At 43.9% G+C, this 26,889-nt stretch overlaps 4 protein-coding genes across 6 annotated transcripts in view; 2 read left to right on the forward strand and 2 right to left on the reverse strand.

Moving 5' to 3' along the window:
* The window catches only part of clcf1 (cardiotrophin-like cytokine factor 1), a 14,471-nt gene extending 14,402 nt beyond the window's left edge, over positions 1–69 (reverse strand). The window contains exon 1 of the mRNA XM_077022418.1: positions 1–69. This exon is cut by the window's left edge and continues 320 nt beyond it. The gene's annotated coding sequence lies outside the window, so the exon portion shown is untranslated.
* A 2,220-nt stretch (positions 70–2,289) lies between these two features.
* ssrp1a (structure specific recognition protein 1a) lies at positions 2,290–11,569 on the forward strand. 2 transcript variants are annotated; one of them, XM_077022391.1, is made up of 18 exons: positions 2,290–2,312; positions 2,798–2,860; positions 3,178–3,363; positions 4,405–4,510; positions 4,611–4,804; positions 5,366–5,466; positions 5,578–5,707; positions 6,408–6,511; positions 6,654–6,782; positions 7,113–7,334; positions 7,420–7,492; positions 7,744–7,861; positions 8,067–8,112; positions 8,256–8,394; positions 9,742–9,909; positions 10,564–10,661; positions 10,770–10,941; positions 11,043–11,569. In XM_077022391.1, the coding sequence occupies exons 2-18, from the start codon at positions 2,807–2,809 to the stop codon at positions 11,118–11,120; spliced, it is 2,118 nt and encodes a 705-aa protein (XP_076878506.1). In that variant the 5' UTR covers positions 2,290–2,312; positions 2,798–2,806; the 3' UTR covers positions 11,121–11,569. The 2 variants fall into 2 exon arrangements, with proteins under 2 accessions (XP_076878506.1, XP_076878505.1); XM_077022390.1 differs by lacking the exon at positions 2,290–2,312 and adding an exon at positions 2,314–2,546.
* Positions 11,570–13,579: 2,010 nt separating this feature from the next.
* p2rx3a (purinergic receptor P2X, ligand-gated ion channel, 3a) lies at positions 13,580–18,097 on the forward strand. The gene is made up of 12 exons (XM_077022419.1): positions 13,580–13,845; positions 15,019–15,154; positions 15,314–15,385; positions 15,499–15,568; positions 15,682–15,766; positions 15,976–16,053; positions 16,190–16,328; positions 16,460–16,590; positions 16,672–16,762; positions 16,861–16,926; positions 17,032–17,109; positions 17,741–18,097. Exons 1-12 carry the CDS (start codon positions 13,724–13,726, stop codon positions 17,861–17,863), a joined length of 1,191 nt encoding a protein of 396 aa, XP_076878534.1. The 5' UTR covers positions 13,580–13,723; the 3' UTR covers positions 17,864–18,097.
* Positions 18,098–18,577: 480 nt separating this feature from the next.
* LOC143527281 (uncharacterized) lies at positions 18,578–26,885 on the reverse strand. 2 transcript variants are annotated; one of them, XM_077022392.1, is made up of 8 exons: positions 26,773–26,885; positions 26,150–26,197; positions 25,840–26,057; positions 22,361–23,567; positions 22,049–22,185; positions 21,192–21,783; positions 20,003–20,284; positions 18,578–19,891 (listed from the first exon to the last, which is right to left on the reverse strand). In XM_077022392.1, exons 4-8 carry the CDS (start codon positions 23,120–23,122, stop codon positions 19,553–19,555), a joined length of 2,112 nt encoding a protein of 703 aa, XP_076878507.1. In that variant the 5' UTR covers positions 23,123–23,567; positions 25,840–26,057; positions 26,150–26,197; positions 26,773–26,885; the 3' UTR covers positions 18,578–19,552. The 2 variants fall into 2 exon arrangements, with proteins under 2 accessions (XP_076878507.1, XP_076878508.1); XM_077022393.1 differs by lacking the exon at positions 26,773–26,885 and having other exon boundaries at positions 25,840–26,182.
* Between the last annotated feature and the right edge of the window lie 4 nt (positions 26,886–26,889).

Consider the following 26,889-nt stretch of genomic DNA (forward strand, 5'->3'; position numbering starts at 1 on the left):
GATGAAGATGAAGATGACGGTCCTTGAAGTTGACGGGCATGCGGTTTGTCTCAAAGTGAGTGGATGACTGACGGTGAAGTGATTTTATAGGCAGCGCTGGAGGTTTTGTCCACCCCCTCTTCCCCACTGATCCTCCTAATTCTCTCTCCTCCTCCTCCTCTGTGATTCACTGTTGACGCATCGTCTAAAATGTTTAGACACAGAACCTGATTGAGTAAGGGCACGAGAATCAGAAACCACAAAGCGCCAGGAGGGATTACTATTATCACAAACGTGATCATTCACCTAACAGACTGTAGCCTGTTTCATCTCGTTAGAGGCTAGCAATCATGAATAATGAATTAGAAATTAGAATGAATTAGAAATCATTAGGTTCTTACGGTCTACCTTTTTTCCCAATCGCCTCGTTATTTAAAAAAAACGACTGATCTGCTAATTTGACTATTGTTCTGTTTGGGAACTTGTGAATTAAGTGAATTAAGGGGCTGTGTAAATCCTGTGTCTCAGGTCTCATTATAGTGATTTCACACCTTTACCTGTCAGTCGCTTTGTGCTTGTGTGAAGAAAAGACACAGGTTGGGAGAGTGCCAGAGGGACGAAAGGGCAGAATTAGAGAGATCAAGGTTATATTACTGCATTAAGCGTTGCTTGGCTCCGTTTTTAAATTCGCCGTTTGACTGTGCGGCACGGTCGCGTCGTAGTGGGACGAAAAGTAGGACTGAGTTACTAAGTTGGGGGGGGGGTGCTTGAGGAGTCTGGAATTTTATTTTTCTTTAAATATTAATATAATTTAAAGATCACAATAAATGTTGCTAACCTGTGTAAATATTTTTGGGTAAATGAATCTGTTGATTTATAGTGTACCCTATGCTACATATAGTGTCTGGGTACATGCACCATCACCCATTGCACGGAATGGTTTAGTCCGCCTTCACCGCGCTTTTTAACTAAGCGCGTTTAACTTGGAGCTCATTCTGCTGAAACGGCGGTGCGCGTTCTGTCTGTGTTATGGAAGATGATGCCCAAGAAAGTTCAATCCAGATTACATAACATAAAATAGGCAGGAAAGACAAAAGAAAAAGAAATGATGGAAAGCAACTGTTAACAAATGTATTTCCCAAAAAAGCTGAGCCCAAATGTGAAAGCAAATAGCCTACATTCGGCTAAATGAACTCCCGTGGATATAAATCGCTTCAATATCACGGCGATTGTCAGTGCTGAAACTGTATAACACAAACTTAGAAATACCATGGTGCCTTATCCGTAATCTGAGGTAAACGTTAAATAAATCTTGTTTGCATGTCTTACCACTCAATTGCAACAGTATACTAATTCGAAAATTGAATTGAATATTGAATTGAATTGAATATTTATTATTGGGCCATAACATAATTAGGCTAGTAGCCCAACTTAGTACGTTCAATGTCAAAGCTTCATAAGGATAGGCTGTCAAATAAGTAGCAAGGCTAACTTCTGAAACGCAATACGAAAGAAATACAAAGTGTTCAGTTTTCATGCAGGCCTATGATTGTTAGGCTTATCTTATTTACTGTTATAGCCTGTAATCATTCTTTAAATAAAACAAAAATACATGTGTCTTGTGTTATTAGGGTGTTTTTGTTATATATTTAACAGCTGTTAGATGAATGTGTTGTTATATAACTGGACTGGTAGTAAGCCGTTGTTGATGGTTTCAACATTGTTCTGAACCTCTTGATGGGGTCCATGGGTACTGCTTGTGCACAGGGCTCGTACTGTGCCCATAGTGCCAGTGGTTTGCTTGGTTTCCCCAGCCATAGAGTGACCCATAGGTGAACGACATGATTTCAAAACTTTGTCGCCCTCCAGTGTTAATAGGCGTTGTTTACAGTAGAAAAGCGCACTGTTTAAACTTTATTGAAAGAAGAGTTGGTCTAATTGGTTTTGATTCCCTGCGCAAATTACTCTTGTATTTATAGTTTAGCTGCCATGCTGCTGTCTAGTCTGCTGTGTTTAAATTATTTCGTGTAAGCAATATAATAATGTAATATTATGTAAAACGCATATATAAGCTGTTTTGTAACACAAGAAGATTAAATTTGCGCTTGTTTATTTCGTGTTTGACACATGCCGCAGTAGGTTAACAAGACTGTTGGACAGAATCAGTGATTGTATATATAATATATGTACGGTCTCTGGACAGAATATGTAGAACGTTTCATTTCATTTCATTTAGAAAAAGAAGTCGCGAAAACGGAAGTACACATGGACTCCTTCCGGTTCAGTGTTCGTGGACCCCGGACGTTTCACGCGGGAAAAAGGGGGGAGCAGAGGTAGAGTACCAGTTTATTTATGTTCTTATTACGCTCTAAAATATTTATCTGCAAAGCTGATACATTTTGTTGAGAGATACTAAATATATGTTTTTTCTGTGTTAATTTAAATGTAATTGTGTTTGTCCATGACAGTAGCCTAGCTAAGCGTCTTGTTCGCATGGCGCTCGGACGAGACTCCGTCCAACATCACCATCACTTCAGCTAGCAGGACGGCTAACCAGCGAGCTAACGGTCCAACTAGCTTTATGTGTCTTGACTTTTTATAATATTCGATATTAAACACATGTTAGCCTTTAAACTTGGACATGAAAACATGGCAGCGGTTCGGCCGTGGTGATTGGAAGTTGTTGCCGGTTTACCGACTCCATATGTAGGCAATGACGTCACTTAGGGCTCCTTGGCTCCTAGCTGGGTCAGCTGGACACGTAATGGTTTAAAGCATCTGAACTTTTGGTCTTCGTGTGATTGATGTGTGTCATCAGGTAGAGAAGATGGGAGACACGTTGGAATTCAATGAAATTTACCAGGAGGTGAAAGGATGCTGGGTAGGGTGCACGTTCACCTCACATGTAGAGCTCATTATGACCCTCCCCCTCTCCCCCCCCCCCCCCTCTCTCTCCCCCCCCCTCTCTCTCTCTCTCTCTCTCTCTCTCTCTCTCTCTCTCTCTCTCTCTCCTCTCTCTCTCTCTCTCTCTCTCTCTGTGTCTGTGTTAATCAAGGTCACTTGGTACACACAGTACTCGCTTTAAGTCCTGCATTACTTCTTAACTCTAAGATACACTAATCTAAACTGCACAGTCATGCTCATAATACATTGGTTACACCTAAAATCTTTTACAACCGTTCTTTGGTCCGTCGGCAGAATGACGGCCGTCTGAGGTTCGGCAGGCAGTCTGTGGTCTACAAGAGCAGTAAGACGGGCAAGGTGGACAGCATCCACGCCACCGACCTGTCGCTCGCCCAGTGGCGCCGTGTCTGTCTGGGCCACGGGATCAAGCTGGCCACCACCAGCGGGCACGTGTACAAATACGACGGCTTCAAGGACTCGGTGGGTGTGTGGGGCGCAGTGGCTGTGCGGGGCTTTAAGTCTTTTTTTTTTTTTCTTCTCTGTCGTTTTCCCATTCATGAAGCCCCTGTGATTTCTGTATGGCCGTTATATACCCAGAATGGGGAGGGAGGAGTCATTTTGGGATACAAAATAACATGTATTTAACAACCTCTCATCTGTGAAAAATGTTTAGTAGATCTGCTTTGGTCTCTTGATTACTGGACTGTGTGTGTGTGTTTGTAATTCAAGATGCTACAGGAAAGGAATGCTTGTCTCTCCGGGCTTAATCAGCAGCTCCTGCTTGTGCGCGCACGCGTGTATGAGTGTAATTACATGCACAGACTGTGCATTACTAGTGTACCATCACACTGGTAAATCTGGACTGTTTTGTGATGATAAAAGTCAGGGCAAATCTTTGCCCTGGTGCTGCTGTAATGCACCTGTGCGTATGAGGTACGAGTGTGTACATCAGACCCGTGACTCGTTTGCGAGTCTTTAATCCTAGTGCTGTCGTACTCTTGTAAGGTGAATGAAATGTGGGGCATGATTTAAGAAGGGGAAATGTTTTATAATGGTCATTAGGTCAGGTGAGAGAGATGAAGAGTGGGATGATGTAGAGTGGGCAGGTGCTGATCGTTGTAACTTTAGATTGTTCATGAAGGATCCTGCAACATTGGGCCAAGCTGTTGTGTGCACAGATGTGTGTGTGTGTGTGTGTGTGTGTGTGTGTCCTGAACGCACACACATACTCGCGCACAGGCCCGGTAGTGTGACATGTGGAAGCCATTGAGCGGTGCTGGATAAATAAACAGGCTGATTGGGTGCGTTCAGTATGAGCCTCTGGACGGATTACACACACCTCCACAATCCCAGAGGGCCACGGGGCACAGTGCCGTCAACCACCCCCATATTAATGAGACAGAGAGAGGTCATCGAACTGGGGAAGTGAGGAATTAATTCTGTTTACTTCTTCTTTCTATACACCCTCTTGGTTTTCTCTCTTTCTTTCTGTCCTTTTTTCCTTCTTTCTCTTTGTTCCAGGACTTTGAGAAAATCTCTGCATTTTTCAAGGCAAACTACAAGGTTGAACTTACAGAAAAAGACATGTGTGTGAAAGGTTGGAATTGGGGCACAGCTAAATTCTCAGGTTAGTGACCACACGCATAAATGACCAAGTGGACTTTGCTTGAAGTCTTTATCCTGTATGAAGCATATTTTATTTAGAGTGTGTGTGTGTGTTCGTTCAGGGCCGTTGTTGTCGTTTGACATTAACGACAACCCCGCGTTCGAGGTGCCCCTGGCGAACGTGTCCCAGTGCACCACGGGCAAGAATGAGGTGACGGTGGAGTTCCACCAGAACGACGACGCGGAGGTCTCCCTCATGGAGGTGCGCTTCTACGTGCCCCCCACCACCGGCGACGACGGCACCGACCCCGTAGAGGTACGCCAGCATGGCCAGGCAAGGCTGGTCTAGGTGAAGGTTCATATACTGGGTCTTTGAGGCTGGTCTAGGTGAAGGTTTATAGACTGGGTCTTCAGGGCTGGTCTCAGTGAATGTTTGTAGACTGGGTCTTTGAGGCTGGTCTAGGTGAAGGTTTATAGACTGAGTCTTTGAGGCTGGTCTAGGTGAAGGTTTATAGACTGGGTCTTCAGGGCTGGTCTCAGTGAATGTTTGTAGACTGGGTCTTTGAGGCTGGTCTAGGTGAAGGTTTATGGACTGGGTCTTTGAGGCTGGTCTAGGTGAAGGTTTATAGACTGGGTCTTTGAGGCTGGTCTAGGTGAAGGTTTATGGACTGGGTCTTTGAGGCTGGTCTAGGTGAAGGTTTATAGACTGCGTCTTTGAGGCTGGTCTAGGCGAAGGTTTATAGACTGCGTCTTTGAGGCTAGGTGAAGGTTTATAGACTGCGTCTTTGAGGCTGGTCTAGGTGAAGGTTTATAGAATGCGTCTTTGAGGCTGGTCTAGGTGAAGGTTTATAGACTGCGTCTTTCCCTGTTTCTGCAGGTCTTTTCCCAGAACATTCTGTCGAGGGCTGATGTCATCCAGGCTACAGGAGACGCTGTGTGCATCTTCAAAGAGCTGCAGTGCCTTACGCCTAGAGGAAGGTAAAGGCGAACAACAACACACACACACACACGAACAAACCACACACACACACACACACATTCTCTAATGCATTCTATTAGGGTCTTCATATTTCACTGGCTCCTTTTCAGGTACGATATTCGTATCTATCCCTCGTTCCTGCACCTGCACGGTAAGACGTTTGACTACAAGATCCCGTACACCACCGTCCTGCGCCTCTTCCTGCTGCCACACAAAGACCAGAGACAGATGTTCTTCGTGGTGAGTTCTCCATGCAGGTGAACCTGTGAAAGAAATGAAAATCTGCTGCCACCTACTGGCCTGAAATAGAATTGTCGCTGAGGCGTTGTGGTGGTGTGACTTTGATTTCGGGTGACGCGGTGTGGCCTTCTGTTACTCATGAATGTGCTCTAGTCATATGTTTACAGTAATCAGTGGAACACTAACATAATACATCTAACAGGATTATGTATTTAAATGCACACCATAACAAACAAGAGATGACAATGTTACAATTCCCCCAAAAAATCCTTTTGAAAAATAAAAGCATTACATGTAGGATGATATTGATGTTTTAATCAAGACAAGAAACTGGAGTGATGTGGGGATTATTATTTTTTTGTTTGTTTGTTTATTCGTTTTGGTTTTACTTTTGTTTTGCTTTTATAATCAAAAAGGCCCCAGACTTTTCATGTACCCAAGGGTCAATGTCAACAAAAGCAGATGGATTGGAGTGGTGGTGGTGCTGTAGGTGGTGGTGATGGGGGGGGGGGGGGGGGGGGCTCTGTTTCACATTGGCCGCTGTATTGGAAGAGCCTGTGGGGCAGTTGGTGACCCTTCCAGACGGGGGTGCAGCTCTTCCTGGGCCCTGGCCTGGTGTTCTCACCGCACCCTGCGACGGCCTCTGGCGTGTGGAGCTTCTCCTGCTGTGGGTCTCTCACCCACCGCGTGTCTCTTTCAGATCAGTTTGGACCCGCCCATCAAACAAGGACAGACCCGCTATCACTTCCTTATCCTCCTCTTCTCTAAAGATGAAGATGTCAGCCTCACCCTGAACATGAGCGAGTGAGTTACTCTGCTTGGCGCTCTCTCTCCCCCTCTCTCTGTGGGTGGGGGAAGACCTTGGCTACAGTTTTCACAAGACATCCTAGCGCCATCAAACTTTAAAACACATTTGTTTTCTTTTATCCCATCCCACCGTCTGTAGGGAGGAGGTGGAGAGGCGCTTTGAAGGAAAGCTAAATAAGACCATGTCTGGCTCGCTCTACGAGATGGTTAGCAGGGTCATGAAGGCTCTGGTCAACAGGAAGATCACAGTGCCTGGAAACTTCCAGGGGTAAGAAAGCCACACACACACACACACACACACACTGCAGTGTTGGAGCCTGGGATGACATCAGCTTTTGGGGGGTTTGGACGTAAAACATTTGTTTTCTTGGAAGGCACCCTTCAATGGTCTTTATCTGCTGCCTGGAGATGGTGGTGATGTTGGGTTTACTCCGTCATCCCAGGGTTCTTCTCTTTGTTTATTTTTGAGAAGAGATGCTTCGCATTAAGCAATACAATAGAAAGAAATCTGCTTTGATTATTTTCATAACAAATCAGTGTTTCGAATTCCGAAACATTCATTCATTCTCTCTCTCTCTCTTTCTCTCTCTCTCTGCAGTCACTCTGGAGCTCAGTGCATCACGTGCTCGTACAAGGCCAGCTCGGGGCTGCTCTACCCTCTGGAGAGAGGTTTCATCTACGTGCACAAGCCACCCGTGCACCTGCGCTTCGAGGAGATCTCCTGCGTGAACTTCGCCCGAGGCACCACCACCACGCGCTCCTTCGACTTCGAGATCGAGACCAAGCAGGGCAACCAGTACACCTTCAGCAGCATCGAGAGGTAGATGACGCCACCCGCACAGGTGCGCCGGACGCCCGCACACTCCAGGCATCTCCTCTGATCCCCAAACGTTGGTCTCTCGTAGGGAAGAATACGGCAAGCTGTTTGACTTTGTCATGGCCAAGAAGCTGAGCATCAAGAACAGGGGGTTAAAGGAGGTGAGACACGGTGCTTGGTTCACACAACCAGACCCCAGAACACATCTCCTCCCACCACATTTAACTCCATACATTTGTGTAGCGTGGGTGGGTGTGTGTGGGTGTGTGTGTGTGGGTGGGGGGGGGGCTGTAATGTGACTTTTTTGTCTTCATTCAGATAGGGATGGTAAATTGGATCGAGAAAGCAAACTTTGTGAAAATTGTTGGTTGTATCTGCCTTGGTCTTCGTGTGTGTGTGTGTGTGTGTGTAGGAAATGAAAGCCGCAGATGGGTACAGTGATTCAGACGAGGATGAGCACGATGCTTATCTGGAGAGGATGAAGGAAGAGGGGAAGATCAGAGAGGAAGGAGACTCGGAGGGAGACAGTGGTGAGTGACAGCTCTGTCAGCCAATCATCACTCGCTCACTTTCTGCCTTGACAACAAAACTGGTGTTGTAAGATTCTGGAAGTTGCTGTAGACTGTGTTGTGTTGATCACTTTGTAGCTGGCTGACTGCTGTTGCTGGGATCAGTGGTACAGGCTTGCACGGCTTTATCAGACCTTGTTTGTTGATTTATTTGCTTCTTTTGCAGATGAATCCTTCAATCCAGGAGAAGAGGAGGATGACATTGCAGAAGAGTGGGTTCACTTCCTTCTCTTTGGATTTCTGTTCTCTTCCCAGATTCTGAGATCTTTCAGTTAAGCCGTGTGTGTGTGTGTGTGTGTGTGTGTGTGTGTGTGTGTGTGTGTGTGTGTGTGTGTGTGTGTGTGCGCGCGTGCAGATATGACAGTAATGCCTCAGAGAGTGAAAGTGAGGCAGAGGATGGTGACAGTGAAGATGAGGGGAAGAAGAAGAAAGTTGAGAAGAAACCCAAGAAAGTAGCAGTGAAGGAGAAGAAAGAGAGAAAACCTCGCAAAGAGGTGAGACCGTGAGAGAGAACCTGGCAAAGACTTGGTGAGACCGTGAGAGAGAACCTGGCAAAGACTTGGTGAGACCGTGAGAGAGAACCTGGCAAAGACTTGGTGAGACCGTGAGAGAAAACCTGGCAAAGACTTGGTGAGACCGTGAGAAAAAACCTCGCAAAGAGGTGGTGATACCATGAGAGAGAACCTCACAAAGAGGTGGTGAGACCGTGAGAGAGAACCTGGCAAAGACTTAGTGAGACAGTGAGAGAAAACCTGGCAAAGACTTGGTGAGACCGTGAGAGAAAACCTCGCAAAGAGGTGGTGATACCATGAGAGAGAACCTCACATGGAGGTGGTGAGACCACGAGAGAGAACCTCGCATGGAGGTGAGACCGTGAGAGCCATGAGTGATCCCAGCGCCCCTGTTTACAAACCTCTGACTTATGAAGTCGTACTTAAATGTTTGTAATGACTTCCTGAGTGTGTGTGTGGTGGTGCAGCATGTTTACAGAACACTGGCTCGGGCCTGCAGGGGACCGTTGACACAACACCGCAGCTCGCTGTGCCGTTCGCATCTTTCCGTGGTCGGGCTGTGGCTGACTGCCTTCCAGTATACACTCTGGCAACGGGATAAGGGTTTGGGATCTGTTAGCGTTTAGCTTCTCCCAAGAGGTGTGTGTTTGTGAACGACTGCCTTCCTAAAGAAACCTTCACTGATGATCCCCAGAGCTGCTCTTCCCCTAAGCCCCCCCCCGTTCTGAAGAGCCACTCCTGCGTTTGTGGCACACACGTTCTGGCTAGCATCGGACAGAACCAAGCCAGTTGTAATTAGCACAGGCCATGTGGGCAGCGTAATTACTTCCCCGTGCATTGAGATCGGGTCGGTTCCTGTTCTGGTGCTCATGTCTCCTGCAGATGCTCCGATCAGGACGTGGCCCTGGGCCTGGAAATGACACGGCTCTCACACGGCCCTCCCCACTGTGATGGGGCGAAGAGACGTCTGGAGAAAATTATCTCGCAGGTCCCGCAAACCCGCTACATGCGAAACGCCTGCGTAGAACGTTCCAGGTGCTGCTGGTCTCCAGCTTGACGATCGCTGCTGTGGGTCAGGAGAGGTCCTGCCCTCAGAGATGGGAATTTCCACTACTGTTTCCCCGTAAAGTGTGTGTCAAAGTGTGTGTAAGATCTAGAAAGGTTGGGTGCAAATGTGGACTTGTGTGTCCTCGAATCCCAAGACTGTGGGGTCATGTTAAGCTCGTGGATAAAGTTGGATCCAAACGTAGCGGTAATGACGGCGTCGTGGTGACGTAGCCCCTGGAGTCGGTGGTTGATGAAGCAGCTCTCCGTCTGTGTGTCCGGCAGAAAAAGGTGAAGGATGCAGGGGCCCCCAAACGTCCCATGAGCGCCTACATGCTGTGGCTCAACTCCAGCCGGGAACGCATCAAGGCCGAGAACCCCGGCATCTCCGTCACGGAGATCTCCAAGAAGGCCGGGGAGATGTGGAAACAGCTGGACAAAGGGCGCCGTGAGGTGGGTGAACCGCACACGCTCGGCCCAGCACGGCCCCCACGTCACCACACACCATGCCTGCTCCTGCCCCCGCTGGTGCTACACACGAGTGGAATTGTATTACGTTTTCCTAAAACTCAAGGCCTCCTCGAAGACCTTTTAGCTAGACCAGTGCAGACAGCATGAATGTGGCTTTGCTAAGTCCGTTAACACTCCTGGGGTAGAAATCTTGCCTTGTTGACTATAATAATTAGGCGGCATTTAGTAGAGTATTAGAGAAGGAGCCACTATTTTGATACGTGCTAGCTATGATCTGTTTTCAAACTGGAAATCCTCGATTCAGACGTCAGACTTTTTATTTGTATTGATTAGGCGATTATTAGCCCAATAATTTAAAATGAGTAAATTGGTCTTGAGAAATTATTCCACCCTAACGGGTTCTTGGAACACGCACCCACAGCTGGGCCGTCCCTTCCTTTCTCACAAACCCACATGCGTCCCACAATGCACCACTCTCTGCTCCGTCCATTATCGCTGGCGGCTTCCTGCTGCTCCCTCCCACTATTAACTAACCACCTTCACTCACGCCAGGCAGACACGGGGCCCTCGGGGGAGTCGGGGGGGGGGGGGGGGGGGGTGTCTCTCGTCTGTACCAAACGTCCTGCTCCCCTCTAGGAGTGGGAGAAGAAGGCTGAAGAAGCCAAGAGGCAGTATGAGAAGGCGATGAAGGAGTATAAGGAGAGCGGCAAAGGAGCGGTCACGTCTGTAGGGAAGTGAGTGAACCACACACACACACACACACGGACAGACGTGCCCGCCGGGATCGTTGGGTTCACCGCGACGAACCTGTGCTCTCCGTGTGTCCCCCCCCCCTCTGACAGGGAGAAGAAAAAGAAAGGAGGGAAAGCGGAGGAGAAGAAGAAGATTGCGGCGGAGAAGGAGAAGGAGAGAGAGAAAGAGAAAGGAGCCAACGAGAGCTTTAAGAGCAAAGAGTTCATCTCCAGCGAAGAGAGCTCGTCGGAGTCGGACCACGGCAAAGGCAAAAAGCGAAAGGTGGGTGGGGCAGGTTGTCTTGGCAACCATCTGCTGTCGAGGGTCAACAGTCTGGGAGCCATTTAATAGCAGCAAAACGTGACGTTTTCTCTTTCTTATAGGCTGATGATGATGATGATGATGATGAAGAGATTGCTTCCACGCCACCAAGTTCAGAGGAAGAGTCGGGGTCTGACTGAGGATGTTCACCTGTTACAACACACACTTGTGCATCTCTCAGGCGTCACACACTCTTGCAGTACGAATACACACACACACACACCATTATTCTTTGGACCAAGGTTTGTGCCACCTCATGATGTGCATTTTGGGCACACGTTTACATTAGCCGTTTTCCATTCTATGGACCGAAACCACGGAAAGGCGGGTAGCCGGAAACGTCTTTTTGTTAAATAGATGCAATTGTGTGTATGATGTCCATCTAAAGCTCTTTAGCGTATTTTGTTTTTGTATTCGTTTGTAGCTTTGAGAACAAATTCAGGGAACTGTAGATCCATCTGCTTGTATTTCTTTTTTTGTTTTTAATGACTGTGCTGTTCTTCAGACAAAATCACTTTGTTTAAATGGATGATTTTCTGCTTTTCAGCTGTCATTGTATCTCAAGATCAATAAATGTTTTGTTATAACATTTGAAGTCTGCCTGTCTGTCTGGGTTTTATGTTTTATGGGTCATCTGTCAGGCCTGAGACACCATCCACTCTTGCCTCATTGGTGGGGGAGCCTCATTAGTATCTTTTCTACTGGCATATACATCTGGTTGATTTCCTAGTTCTTTCTTTAAAATTTTGCTCTGTTTTAAATGTTTGTTTTTGCTTTATTTGCCACATTTAAGATTTGATCTGTTTTTCTTTTTAAATTGAAATTGGTTTAATCCATTCTACCCTTTCTGCTTTAAGTTAATTCTGCTTTTGCAATCTTACCAATCTTCTGCTACTTGGGTACCATGAAAATCAACCAAGCAGACCAAAATTAAAATGTTAAATGATGTTTTAATTGTATTATCATTTTAATTTCAGTATGCTTGGGTGACTTTCATGACCAAGCATACCAAAATGAAATTAGTAAAACATTTAGGCTAATTAAGCATTTATCTTCAAAATAACCTAGTCAGTCAAATGAACTGAAAGATATATCAGATTTATATTTATACCTAGAAACATAAATGTGTGGCCTTAACACCGTAAGGTCTTTATTTAATTTAGAACTAAAGATCCTTTATGAGATCTGTCCACATCACGAATAATGTGCAAAGAAATTGTAGATGAATTAATTACTAAAGTAACTAAGGTACAGCAATAAATTGAACTGATCGCCTAGACCAAATCAAACCGTATTACTTGAGCAGTGAGTTGTAAGAGTTCGTGTATGGATAGAGTGATGAGCAATAAATAATCGTACATAATTTTGTGTTCCGTGTTAAAAAGTAGAATGTTCATTATGATGAGATCTATGGAACATAATGGTGACCGGAACACCAGGCCTACACAGCAGAAGCAGCGTTAATGTGTGAAATGAATCACATTCCTACCGCATGGCCCTCACTTAAATATTTCACTCGTTCCAGCCTCGTATGTGTGCTGGTGGAGCTTATACGCAAGATATCAGAGACGATAAAAGCCTGTCCTGTTTACAAAGCTAAGGACCCTTCCGCATAAAGACACACAGTAATGGCTCTGAGAGAGAGTATGTGGTTTCTAATTTGGCTGGAACGTGCAGAGTGAAGCAGGACACTCCTTAAAATGTCACTGGGAGAATGGGAGAGTGTGGGTTATTTATTTATATATATATATATTTAATACAATAGCAAAAAGGGGAATGGAGCCACTTCCATGTTCTCTCCGGCGCTAATCGGATCGGGGGACGTCGGGGGAGTGTTTGTTTCATGATTCCGCTGCCATCTCTCTGCCTGTTTTTCTGCTTTCTTGGTGCGGCGTTTCAAAGACTAATGGCATTAGAAGAAGAAGTGTGCACATTAATGCCCCCCTCTCGCCCCCTTCACAGGTCCTGGCGTGTCTCCTGGGTGTCACAGAGCTTCATGGCTGGACTAAACCCCCCCCCCAAAGAAAAAAATTTAAAATACTCCAGTCGCTAATGTGTGCATGTCCCTGTCTTCATGTTATATAATTTATGGGAAGTTGAGCTCGTTCTACGCCACCAGCTGCTTGAAAGCGTTTTTAACATGTAATTGGCTAGGCAGTCAACCACAAACATAATGGGCCCACTTCAGCAAAGAGGATAAGTACGCAATTTGCTGATTACAGTAGTCCTTTCAGAATTCACCCATTTCATGCTTTGGATGTATTCTGGGTTAAGGGTTAATGTAGGGTAGGCAACGTGTTCACGATTACATTTGTTTTTTTATTTGTTTATTTAATTTCATAAAATGTGGGGTTTTTTGGGGTTTTTTTGGCCCGTAAAACTGTGAGTCTGTGGATAGTGGTATAGAGGTAGACCGAGGTCATGTTCAGCCTTTGTTTAGATGGGTCTGGGCGGAAAGCTAATGTACGAATTGATAAACAAATGGAGAATTCCCCAGAGACTGGATAGATGAGAGAAAGAGAGAGAGAGGGAGGGTGATGAAGGAGGGAGGAGAGATACTGGTGGCATGGTCATTTAACCCTCTTTCTCTTTTTTCATTGCTGCATTTATTGGAAGAAGCAGAAGACACTAATTCCTGTTTGGCAGAAGACCTGGGAGGTCTCACGTGCTTCCGGCGTTTTCCCAAGTCATCTGGACACAAACCGGACCTTCTTCCCAGAAGCAAATCCTGCCCGATCTCAGGATGTTGGGATACATAGCTGGTTTCTTCACCTACGAGACGACCAAGTCTGTGGTGGTCAAGAGCTGGCTGGTGGGAATCATCAACCGCTTCGCCCAGCTCCTCATCGTCCTTTACTTCATTGGGTAAGAACAAAGTGAAAGTTGTGCAGCTGTGTGTGATGGCAGTGATAAAGTGTGTGCACGTGTGTGTGCACGTGCACCTGACCGGGTGGTCGCGCAGGCAGTGATGGAGACAGCGTCTACAAGATTGTTGGAAAGGCTGTTCTTGTTACAATGGGAGTCGAGAAACTATAGGCCTTGTAAGCAAAAAGGTGCTTATGTTTAAGAATAGGAGAACCCTTTTGCTTATTCAAAACTTTGTTGTCTTTTCAAAAAGGTATTAATATTGAAAACCTATGTTTGATGTGGATATTCACTACACTACAGTGGTACAGTCAGTGTGCTGTCTAAATACTTAATAATGGAAAATCGCTTTATGTAGAAATAAGGATTAGGTTGCCATTAGAATGGCTCTCCTGAAAGGCCAAAAAATGACAAGATCAAGGGATCGTAGATGAGACTGTAATTACATGAGAAATAGCTGGTATCATAATATTTATGCAGAAAAAAAGGTGGATGAATGGAAATGATTTAATATTCAATGTCCAAATCAATAAACTTTGAGGTTTCACTTAAACTTTACATTTTTAACATTAAATTAGAATTTGGATCTGCCGCTCGTCCAAAAATATGGTTTGAATTTTTGTTTTATAACATGAGAATTTATTCAACGTCGCAAGTTTTAAAGTCATGTAACAACAACTAAGGGTCCAGCTCCAGTTTGTTGATGTGAAACTCAGATTAGAGAGCCGACTGCAGCTGGGACATCGTGATAACGAACAGCGTGACGTTTGGACTGATGGTGCCAGCTGGAAGGAATAAGCAATACAAAACTGTTGATCTGTTCACCTTTGTCTCTTGCAGTTGTTCCACGGCCTCAGTTGTCTTAATCTCACCTTGCAATGAAAGGTTGTACAGTGTGAACATCTTTTCTACCCTTGATGTCTGGGTGCAGTTGTCTTTGTCGTCGATGTGGCCATATTCACATATTCACATCATGGGTTAATCTCAGTGTCCGATGTAAGTGAGGGGGACATAATGAGTTTAAAGTTTCAAATTCAATTAGGTGTCTGCCTTTCTTTTCAGCTAATCTGAGAATGTAAGAGATGCATGATTTCCTGATGATAAATCAAATGACAAAAGAGCTGTGTGTGTGTGTGTGCGTGTGTGCATGTGTGTGTGTGTTTATGTTTACAGCTGGGTGTTTGTTCATGAGAAAGCCTACCAGGTGCGTGACACAGGCATCGAGTCAGCCGTCATGACAAAGGTCAAAGGTTTTGGCTTCTACAACGACTCCCTGATGGACGTGGCCGACTACGTGGCCCCCCAGCAGGTCAGCAAACGAACGTCCACTCCTCCGCGCCGAGTGGCCACAGCTCGTCCCGTAATAGCCACCGGCTGCTGCCATATTAACGAGTGACGCACAAAGTGCTTCCTCTGCATGTGTCTAAGTGTCAGATTCGTGCCCTGACGCGGCTGTGGCATTTCACAGGGGGCCTCCGTCTTCTGCATCATCACCAAAATGATCATCACACCCAATCAGTCGCAGGGATTCTGCGGCGAGGTCAGTCCGAGCCGTCACCGATAACACACCATACATCTAACCAGTTCACAGTCCTTGCCGTCCCCTCTCTGTGAGTCACCCTCTGTATATCGCTCGCTGTCTCACTGTCTTAGCCCGATAAGAAGTTCAAATGTACCATGGATGAAGACTGCACAAAACATCTGTCTTCGAATTTGGCAAGTGGTATGCTCTCTTTCCTTCTCTCCACGTTTCCACCCCCCCCTGTTGTGCGTCTTTGGCCTCATCTTGCACTTTGACCCTGGAAGTCACCTGCTGTCCACTTCCTGTCTTCATAGGCAGGATAACGGGCAAGTGTCTGACGTCTGTGCAGCAGTGTCAGATAGAAGGCTGGTGCCCGGCCGAGAACGACAACCAGATACTGTATGAAGCGCATGCGCGCGCACATACACACACACACACACACACACACACACACACACACACACACACACACACACAGTTTTATTTTCCATCCTTGCAGTCGCTAATAAACACCTACAGGAAAAGCTCACAGAATGGATGTGTGAAGAAGTGCTGGTGATGCTCCAAGCGTCTAACTGTTGCTACGCTTGTTTTGTCTCTTGGTCCAGGACACCCATGCGAGAGGTGGAGAACTTCACCATCTTCATAAAGAACAGTATTCGTTTCCCTCTCTTTAATGTCACAAGGTGAGATGTAGTCACAATAGACAAGGTGTGGTGAGACCTGCCCAAGGTGAAAGGTCACCACAAAGAGATCAAAGCTTAAAGCTTAGCCCTAAAGCAGAATTCTCTATTCCTCTCTTTGTCTGTTTCTCTCTTATAGAGGAAATATCTTACCCTCAATCAATAATAAGAGACTCACAAACTGCCTGTATCACCCAGTTCACGACCCATTCTGTCCCATCTTCCGGGTGGGAGATGTACTTCAGAATGCTGAAGATCTGGACAATATCATGAACAAAGTAAGTCTTCCACACTCCCCCAGCTTTGCGCACCTTTGAGGGGCAGTGCTGTGCTTTGAAAGCACTGTGTGTGTGTGTGTGTGTGTTTCACATGTGTTTCTCTGTGTCTGTGTGTACACCCATTACATTAGGGAGGGGAGATAGTGGTTAACATTGCATGGCAATGCAATCTGGACTTTGACGTGGACTACTGCCTGCCCAGTTATACATTCACACGGCTGGACACTTCGTCCACCAAGGTCTCCCAAGGCTATAACTTCAGGTAATGTTATTGTACACAACAAATTAATATAGACACACAACAACAACAACAATGTACATTAATGTCTCTTTTTTATTTTAGATTTGCAAAATACTATCGGTTGCAAAACAAAGATGTTCGCACACTTCATAAAGCTTTTGCCATCCGCTTTGACATAATTGTGTCTGGAAACGTAAGTTTGTTGTGTGTGCATATATTTGTGGATATGGGAATGTGAATATGTGTGTTTGTATATGGTTATATGGTTGTATAATTGTTTTTCTTCATTAGGCTGGAAAATTTTCACTGATCCCCACAATAATTAACGTTGTTGCAGCGTGCACGTCAGTGGGTCTGGTAAGGTTACTACCACACACATACATACCTTACAAAACTCACCTTACACCATCACCTACATCACCGCAGAACTTAACCCTCAACCTCAATTCCTATTGGTTGCAGGCAACAGTCCTTTGTGACATCATTCTCTTAAACTTCCTGAAGGGAGCAGAACAATATAAGGCGAAGAAATTCGAAGAGGTGATGGCTTCATGTTTAAAGGCATTTGTGTTTGTGTGTGAGTGTGAGTGTGAGTGTGTGTGTGTGTGTGTGTGTCTCCCCCCTTCCCAGGCTGGTAGAATTTTTTTAAGAACATCTTTAGAAATATTAATAATACACTATTGAACTATTGATCAAGCTGAGCTCCCACCCGCCGTGACCCCGACTAGCGGGATAAAGTGGTCAAGATAATGGATGGATGGATGAAATACTCTTAACTGCAGTTAATTGAGTGCTGGACAGAACTGCTTCAGATACATATAATTTATTTATATTCCCAAAGCAGCATTCTGTGATTTTTATAAACCATGAGACAAATGAAATCTATTTCTGTTATGGAAGGACCATCAGCTGGTATCAAACTCAGACAGACTGAATGCAAATAATTTACTTAAACGTACTTCGTTAAATACTTAAGTATATAACTATATATTACAAATTCGGGCTACAACAAATCTACATATGAAGGAACTGGAGAGCAGTATATGAGTCATCTCATGCTCACTCTCTCTCTTTCTCTCTCTCTCTCTCTCTCTCTCTCTCTCTCCCTCCCTCCCTCTCTTTTCCTGTATCTCTCTCTTTGTGCATCTGTCTCTCCCTCCCTCCTTTTCAGGTTTCGGATTCTGCGTTTAGGACGGACAGTAAGAAACTCTACCAGGAGACCCGAATAACAATCAAAGCAGAGGAAAAGAATTCGGACGACTCGGGCGCTTTTTCGATTGGATATCAGCTGTGAGGGAGGGGACTTCTCTGCCAATAGGAGACTTGACAGGCCAAAGCTGTTAATGGCATTCAACATTCTGACCTCTAACCTCTTTATCTGCAGGGCAGTGCTATTACTGCCACCATTTAATTCCTCTAAAAATTTCTATTATTCTCAACTGTAACTATCATGCACATAATGACAAAAAATATATATATATACATATCCTGCCATGTAAATCTTCCTCTGTGTAAAATAAGTTGTGATATTCACTCATCAAAATTCTAAGTGCTTAGAGACGCAAATACCTTTAAAATGTCAAAATGTCATTATAGACTTTTAAAGTGCATCGGAACCAGATTTGTTGGTAATAGGAGAAAGAGGTAGGAAGAAAATGTTACAGAGATACATTATGTTTTTACAATATTTAAAGTCTCACACCACTGAGCAGAGACATGGTGAATCTGGTGAACAATGAGGTGTAGCTCAGCTTCCCCCCAACGTTGCAGCTGCAGGGCTCATCAAGCTGGGGTGCGGATAGAGAACAGTACTACACTGACCTCATACACACCGCACTCCGCACGGCACAGACGAGTTCAGTCATGTGGCCAGTATCAGGAAATGTAAACGCATTCTACTTACTGCGTTTCTCTGTGCACTTAGGCCCTGGCACCATATGTATTAGGTTTAATTTCCCACTAGTTGTAGACGATAAATTCAAATTTGTGTCACATTTTGACCCTACAATATCAGGAATCAGAATAGTTGCATGTTTGGAATTATTATATTCGGTGAGGTCTATATGCCGTTTTAGACATCCGGGATATTTAGAACTTTAGATAGCCAGGACAGAACATTTTAACGTATTAAACAAAGTAAAAAGGTTGACATACCACACACACCAAACATACCAAAATCACGAATAATATACACTTTTCTAAAAATTCATTTTATTGTGGTATAGTTTATGTGGTATCATTGTTTTCTTTGAAAATATGTTAAATAAATCAAAGTATTTTAGATTTTCTTCCATTTGATCTTTTTTCTGATTCTGATCTCTTTCAGTGATCTTTACACTCTTGCACACAAAATGTATATGTACACAACTCAATAAATGTGAATTTGATTTCTCTTTATCACTCATTGTGATTTATTCCATTGAGCTTCATTAAAACTGCCGTGTGCTAAGATGTGGGAACCCACAGAGAGTGAAGGGTCACCTGTTGGCCCCGATCGCCATGTGTCCATTTTTAGTAGTTCACTGCATCTAGTGCGTCCTTTCATTTAGTTCAGCGTACACATGTATTGTAGCTTATTTGATTTATCTCAGTAGTAATGACAGTGTTCTTTGGGCCCTCGAATTCATAGCAACTAAGAATTATTTAGTAAGTGACGGTTCGCCACAATATGGTGGCGTGGTTACCTCACCGCAAGGTGGTCTGGGTTCCATTCTCGGTCTGGTCCGTCTGTGTGGAGTTTGCATGTTCTCCAGGTACTCCGGTTTCCGTCAACAGACGTGTTCAGTTGATAGGTCACTCGTAGGTGTGCGTGTGTGTGTTGGCCACGTGGTGGACGGGCGACCTGCCCATGGCTTACCTGCCTTCGCCCGATGATGCTGGGATTACCTCCAGCTCCCCGTGACCCGACTAGTGGGATTAAGTTGTAAAGATGATGGATGGATGGAGATTATACAATACATCATGTGCAAGTGTAAACAGTAATTCAGTAAAAAAGTGACTTTTTAGAGGATCTGGGTCTAGTGTGAGGGCGAGCGATTAGTTTGGCCTTCTTCTTAGCCTTGCTTCTGAGTGCAACAATCCAGCCTGAGATGGTGGGACGAGACAATGGCTCTTCCCGACACTCTTCATCACTTTTATCACCTTCGTCATCATCTTCGTCGTCGTCATCTTCATCGTCGTCATCTTCGTCGTCGTCATCTTCGTCGTTGTCATCCTCATCCTCATCATTCTCATCATCATTCTCATCCTCGGACACGATAAGCGGTGGCAAAATGACCACCTCCTCTGCGAACCTCACGCGTCTGGGGTTGTCCACTCTCCTCTGACAAAGCAGACGAGGAAAATGATGAAGACAAATACGTGACAGGACGTGTATTTGAACGCCAACATACAGTAAAAATGTGACAATGACTGTGAAACACCTGCCCTATACCTTTTTCACCACGGTTTCTGTGTTCATGTATTCAGAATCCTGGGAAATAAAGCACTGGAGAGGGTGGACAGAGGAGAGAGTTGGAGCTGGGTGTGGAGAATAGAGGGGCATAATGAGATCTTCTCTCTGGTCGTCTGGGCGTGGAGTTAGAGGATCTTCCCTCCACTCATCCACCTCTCTGAACTGTAACCCGACTTGCTCGTTTGGGTTTCTGCTCAGCGCGCCGTGCCCTCTCTTCCGGTTCAGAGAGCCGTGTGCCATCAGAGAGGAGCCATCTCTCGGCTGGGAACGTGACACGAGACAAAATGAGAAAGATAATAAGGAAAAATAGACACTGGCAACATGGAGAAGGTCATGTTCATTACAGGAGAGCAGGCTGATGAAGAGATGAAATATGAACCTGCTTCTGGACTAAATAAGCCACCATGTATGTGGCCCTTATGCTGTGTAACCCATGATTTAGACATGCTGGACAACCACTGGAACCCCTTCTTCCTTTCTAAAATACATATAACTTTGAAAATGTACTCTAATAGAGCAGTTTATCACTCGCCAACAAAACTTTCTCTGCATTCATTTCGCCAGGTTTTTAAATGTCTGAACCATGAATTACTGATGCACCAAATTGGTAAACAAAGTAACTTTTAAAATGTGGTCTACACCCATGCAAGATTTCTTATTTGAGATTTAGTCTTACTTATCATTTAGTCTTACTTATCAAGTTTACTTATCATATTAAACGTTTCTAGTTACATCTAGTCTACATATCTAGTTTGCAGCTAACTGTAAGCCCATTCTTGTACTGAGATACGTTTACTTGTACCCTGTACATGTTGTTTAAGAGCCTTTATTTTATAATTTTGAACAAAACCAAAGTCTTAGCTGGATGCTTTTAATAAACGTTTATACTTTAAATACATTCAGTAAGAAAATACTGCTTATGTAAACATTTATAAAAACGTTATAATCTGTTATGCATTTATTTATATCATGATAAAATATCATGTGTTTACTACCAAAAGTGTTTCTGGCTGTTGAAAGCTTTACGTAACCTCCGTGTGGGAATGAAAGCAACTGATAAGAACCGTGATTGGCAGTTTGCAGGTCCATCCAATCCAATCCAAAGAGTTTCATGTCTACAGTATAAACCAAATATTACCCAATAGTCCTCCATTCTTCCTGTTCTTACCTGAAGATATGATATGTCAGAAAGACCTTCCTTGCTCTCAGATTGGCCATGGACTAGTTCAGAATCTTGTGAATGGTTGAGACTGTGGTCATCAGACAGCATTTGATGAACAGCTACATGTGTCTGTAATTGACTGTTGAGATTGTGGTCCAGTGATGGGGACCGGTCTTTTGTTCGTTCAGTGTTTTGTGAAAAGATGAGATATGGATCCATACTCCTTGTTCTTTGGTTTGAACCACTTGGGTCAGCCAGTTCCAAATGGCCTTTAGGTAACAAAGGCATGCTGAAATCTGAGGCGTTTGTTTGTGTGTAAAAATGCTCACTGGTATCCATGTCTTGCTGTAAACCTCCAGAGTTCATTTGGGATGGAGCCATGCTCAAATTTGATTCTGTGGTATCTTTGTAATCCCATTGTCTGATGACAGTCTGCTTTTCTTGATATAATTGGCTAATACTGTTTGTTGTTTTATCCTGTGCAGTGCAGCTGGACTCTGATTGGCTGTTGGTACTTGCTGGAAAGAATTTGGCCCATTCCTGACCGGAGAAAATCTCTTCCATCAGGTTAAAAGAGCCAAATGAAAATATGGGTTCACTGAAAAAAGATGGAACAAAAGTTTATCGCCATTTGCACTTACTTACTGAAATCTTAGTGAAAATGAACCCTGAACTAACATAGCAGGCATTCTTTTGTTTGTTGCTTTAGCTTGAATGTCCTGCCGCCATAATTTTCATTCTTTCATTTTTGCAGCCACATTTAGGGTGTGTTACTTTCGTAGAGCGACAGATGTGTTCTGAAGCATGACAGTGGTATGACAACTATGTTTGATACACATTTTAGTGCAAAGATCTCCCCCTACCTCATGTGATCAAGTGGACTGGGAGGAGCTTCATCTGGGCCACTGTTGATTGGATGTTGTTGTAGACCAGCTTCCACACTGAACGCTGTAGCCGTGGTGTTTTCATTGGTTCGAGTGAAGGTCGGAGGGCAGCAGACCTTAATAAGCAGTACATCGAGCGTTACTTTTTGCAAATGAGTCAGAAAAAGACAGAGGTCTTCACATTTGTACAGCATATGCTTAGCATATTAGCATATTAATAAAAATAAAAGTTAATAAGCAAATTAATAAAAGTTGTTTTGTCATTGAATTTGAAAAAGTAGAGAAACTCACTTCTGCCACTTCGTGGTGTTGCTCCGTGTCTCTGTTGACTCTGCTCTCAGGATTCCTCTTTCTCTCCCTCCATCTTTCCTTTACCTTCTGTGTCCATTTCTTTTGTCCTGCATCTGCCCTCTTCTTATTCCTTGATGTGCGTGTGTTGCTCCCCCTCTCGTCACCAACAGCCCACACACCCCCCTGGTCTTGCCCCTCCGATACCTTGTGCCCTGGTGCGGCCAACGCAGGGGCCAGGAGTGAAAGGTCGTGGGGAGGAATTCTGTCGTCTGTGGTAGGGAACGAAGACACGCTGTTGTCTTCACTCGTTCTTCTACGCAAGAATTTCAGTTGTTTCTTCACACGCCTTGGCGTATTAGCAACATCAGAGCTAGAAATGACATCGCTGTTCCCTTCCGATACTGTGCAACTGTTAGAGAAGCCCCAAGTAGAAACCCCCAAATTATGAACTTTGACCTCTCCGGCAGGTTCTTTGGGAGGAGTCGGGGTCGCACTCTTCAAACTTGATAACTGGGAAGTCCATGGACTGTCCGTGGTGTAAATCGACGTTGTTCTGCCCTGTTGCTCAGTCTCCAGAGAAGCACCAAACTGGTAAACTCGGGGATCGGATGAATTCTCTGCTGTCCTGACATCACCTTCTGTGAGTGAAAAAGGTGTTGGCTCCTGCGCATTTGTGTCAGAATGTGGTTGGAGCTTCAATTTTTGAAGCATAGACTGCAGCAAGGCTTGGGTGTCCGAAACAGGACTTTTAAACTCTGCCATTTACACAAGTGATTAACTGGATTACATGTCTTATACACATTCAAGAGCAGTCTAACATCACTAAGAAAGATAGTGATATATCACATATATAATGGCACAAACACTATATTCAGCTTTTGCCTACACACAAATCTAAAAACAAAGGTAAGATTACATCATTTCCAGAGGTATGTTCAAATTCTGCTGGTCACACACAGTCAGGTCTTCGGCTCTTCTTTGATCATTTGCCTCAAGTGTATTTGTTTGGCGTTTCTCCTCACAGTTCTGTGCCCTTCCTCAGTGGGTGATTTCAGAGTAACGGCATGTCCGTAGCGTTTAAATCCATCCTGCATTTTTGTTTGAGTTTTTGAACGGGGAAGCACATTTTGTTGCACGTACTTGAAGGTTCTGTACACTGCTGAGAAATGGCCAGGCAGAGAGGTGTGTACAGCTATGACACATAGACCTAGACAGACAAGAAATACAAGTCTTTCAGGTTGACATCCCTTAGTGTCTTCCTCTCTGGCCATACACATAGCAAAACCAATTATTTTAAATTGTGGTTCTATAAATGTCTACAATGTCAGCATTAGGCACTTGGGAGTTAGTGTTACTTGATATTTATTTGGAGTTTGTTGCAGTGGTTCTGTGTTATACTACACCATTTGATAATCAACAAAAGGTATGTTTATATATTTGTATGGAAAGAAAGAAAGAAAGACTGCTCTGTGTATAAAACAAAACATTCAACTGAACAAGGATGCAGTGATGCACCATAATTCTGTTTTACTTGTAGTTTTCTCTGCAGCCTAGAAAGACATTGGATCAAGTTGAGTAATCCATTCTCTAATTTCTGAGTAATCCATTCTCTAATTTCTGTATCAGAGCAACCTGTAAGGGTTCTGTAATCAGAAACCTATGCAAATATTTGAAATATATGTATTTTCATTATTATGTTTTACAGGTGTGCATGATAAACTGAGACTCCTTTAATCCCATTTTGTTAAAAGCAGACACTGATGTGTGTCAAAACTTACAATAATATTATAACCTTACAATAATATTAGAATTGTAACGTGGTGGGTATGGTGACGTAACCACCGCGTGAATAAACAGAGAGATGGACCCAGATGTAATTCGTGAGTGAGAGAGTAAAGCACACACGCACAGTGGCAAAAACACCAACACAAAATGACGCAAAAAACTCAACGTGTAAAATGAAACTCGACCGTGAACACACAGGAGAAAATAGAACACAAAACAATGTGGAAAATTCAATGCGTACAAAGCAAAACTCACCCGAGAGGGGAAAAAAAAAATAAAGGCAACTCAAAAGACACAGAAAAAACTCGCCACGTAAAAACGAAACCAAGAATGCCAGGGGAAGTAACTGGCAGCAGGCAAAACACCGCAACAAACAAAAACCTTCCCAAAATAAATGTATAACAGACAGGAAGTGAAACAGATGGAGGAAAACTTTAGAGGCCAGTAAGCGGCACAGGAGATAGTTACTCAGATATGTTGTAGAGAAGTAACAGAGAAGAGAGAGAGAGAAAGCATAAGGTGGGGAGACACCTTTACTCGGGAATGCAACATACTGTCTTTAGAGAAAGCAGGGAAAGGGCTGAGAACGAGTCGGCGAGCCAAAACGAATCAGCAGTGATCCGTCTCCCCGAGCTTCCTTAAGAAGCCATGGCAACAGGTGAAACGGATCACTGCTGATTGCACCGATTGAGTCTAGGACTGACTCGGGTGCCTCTTGTGGAGGTAGAAGGCGGGGCATCCGAGCCAGCCCTGACAAGAATATTATAATGTTGTAGGCATTATGAGCATTATGGGTGCAGAAATTGTACTTGATAATGAACAATCTTGAGGAGATCCTGATAAACAGGACACTGAATGCATCAATATACATTAGCAAACCCTCCACGAAGTAATAAAAAACACTCACATATTAACGTGATATGCTAGTTAACATGTGATATGAGTGCTTGGTGATTTTATCCTCACCTAGCACTGTTGGCTTAATAGCCACAGTTAGCTCAATACTGTGAGGTAAACTAAGCTACACACAGCTTTCCTCTGGAGTATGAGTTTGCAGCTGGAACCCCAATGCTCTGCACACTTACACATTTCCTCTGCTTAACCACACCTGATCTAGATCATGAATGGCTTGATGTTTCGCTGGATCAGGTGTGTAAGAGCAAAGAACATGAAAAACTCTGCAGGGTTGTAGCACCCAGAACAGAACCCCTGTTCGACTGGTGTTTATATGCAAATTGATTATTTTTGGCCAAATGTTCATTTGAATATTTTTGTAGAATTTTAAGAGCTTTTATGCTTTTGGTCATTTTTATGCTTTTGGTCATTTCTTCGACCCAGTGGGTCTACTTTGTACACAGTGGGTCTACCCTGCTGGTACCGACTCAAGCAATTGCTTCACTTTCTCAGATGCACACCAAGCTATTTGAAGGCTCATAGCTCCTCCATGTGGAGATCTTCAACCTGGTAAACATGTCTGAGCAGATGAATTTACAAGCCTAGTCCATGAAATGTTTCATATTTATATATATATTTAAAGGTTGTGTCTGTTTTATTGTGTGTAAAGGTAAAAAAACAGAAATATAGTGTAACCTGGTGTATTCCTAACCTATAATGTCATGTATAATATACAATGTTGCTTATATTATGCAGAGAAATATACCAAAAACCTGTCCTGAAAAACATTGTTGATTTACCTTCCCAAATTTCCTGCCAGTTCCTGAAGTCTCATCAGAGTGATTAGTGTAGTAGAATATCTGGGATCATTCTTCCTTTTACATGCAGACTTCCTAGAGTGCAATGTGAGCCTTTTTAAATACACATACAAATATATTCTACACAATCTAATGAATATCCAGCACATTCATGGGTGTCTTCAATGATGGGTCTCTTCATCTGAAACCCGCCTTCAGACCTTTAACGGGAGACAGTAAGAGCCACAGTTAGAAAACATGAACTAGACCACACAGAGCTCGGGTAACTCATCAACAACTTTGCGATCAGTACCATCATTGTAGTTCTGACAGTAAGAACGTCTGGATAAAGTCACCATCCCTGGTGTGAAGAACACCATCATCAATCATCACTCTGGCATTAGTGTTTCCTACCAGTTACAGCATCACTCCTGCCACAGTCTCCATGATCCATCGCCACTGATGTTTGGCAAACGAGCTGATTTATTCTGATAAATTATTCTGATTTGAACCATAATCAAAAATTAGATAGTGATTCAAAACAAACAAACAATAAAATAAAATATTTTATAACCTAGGCAAGGATTTGAGAGTTTCAGTCTATTACATTTTAACACAATGGTATGTAAATTGTGTTAGCACAGTAGTAAAATCCCATGCTATTTTCTAATTAGTTTCCTGAATGTACTCAAATGTAATTTCAGAATAATTATGCTATTAAAATATTTGTATTTTCAGAAATGCATCAGTGGCCCAGCTATTGCGTAATACCACTACATAGAATAGAATAGAATAGAATACAAAGAATATAAAACAAGACCCAGTTCTCTAAATATATTTATGAGAATTATTTTAATTACATGTTTGTAATCTGTAATGTGTGCATTGTGTGTGTGTGTGTGTGTGTGTGTAGGAATTGGTTCTCACACAATTTACCTCAAGCATTCACATTTCCAGTGAGATTCACTGAATAGTCAGCCGCAGAGCCGAGGTCTAGGATAATATAACACACGAACACAAGCACGTGTAAAAAAAACGACACGTGCCATCTGA

Source organism: Brachyhypopomus gauderio, chromosome 11 (genome assembly GCF_052324685.1).
Source record: "Brachyhypopomus gauderio isolate BG-103 chromosome 11, BGAUD_0.2, whole genome shotgun sequence".
Classification (NCBI taxonomy): Eukaryota; Metazoa; Chordata; class Actinopteri; order Gymnotiformes; family Hypopomidae; genus Brachyhypopomus; species Brachyhypopomus gauderio.

Coding starts and splice junctions, on each gene's coding strand:
- ssrp1a (XM_077022391.1), top strand. CDS start 2,807: ATGGGAGACACGTTGGAATTCAATGAAATTTACCAGGAGGTGAAAGGA. Junction 6,783..7,112: donor GTGCCTGGAAACTTCCAGGG/GTAAGAAAGCCA, acceptor CTCTCTCTGCAG/TCACTCTGGAGCTCAGTGCA. Junction 10,662..10,769: donor GCGGTCACGTCTGTAGGGAA/GTGAGTGAACCA, acceptor CCCCTCTGACAG/GGAGAAGAAAAAGAAAGGAG.
- p2rx3a (XM_077022419.1), top strand. CDS start 13,724: ATGTTGGGATACATAGCTGGTTTCTTCACCTACGAGACGACCAAGTCT. Junction 15,767..15,975: donor GAGAACGACAACCAGATACT/GTATGAAGCGCA, acceptor CTCTTGGTCCAG/GACACCCATGCGAGAGGTGG. Junction 17,110..17,740: donor AGGCGAAGAAATTCGAAGAG/GTGATGGCTTCA, acceptor CCTCCTTTTCAG/GTTTCGGATTCTGCGTTTAG.
- LOC143527281 (XM_077022392.1), bottom strand. CDS start 23,122: ATGGCAGAGTTTAAAAGTCCTGTTTCGGACACCCAAGCCTTGCTGCAG. Junction 22,186..22,360: donor AACACCACGAAGTGGCAGAA/GTGAGTTTCTCT, acceptor CTGCTTATTAAG/GTCTGCTGCCCTCCGACCTT. Junction 20,285..21,191: donor CTGACATATCATATCTTCAG/GTAAGAACAGGA, acceptor TCACGTTCCCAG/CCGAGAGATGGCTCCTCTCT.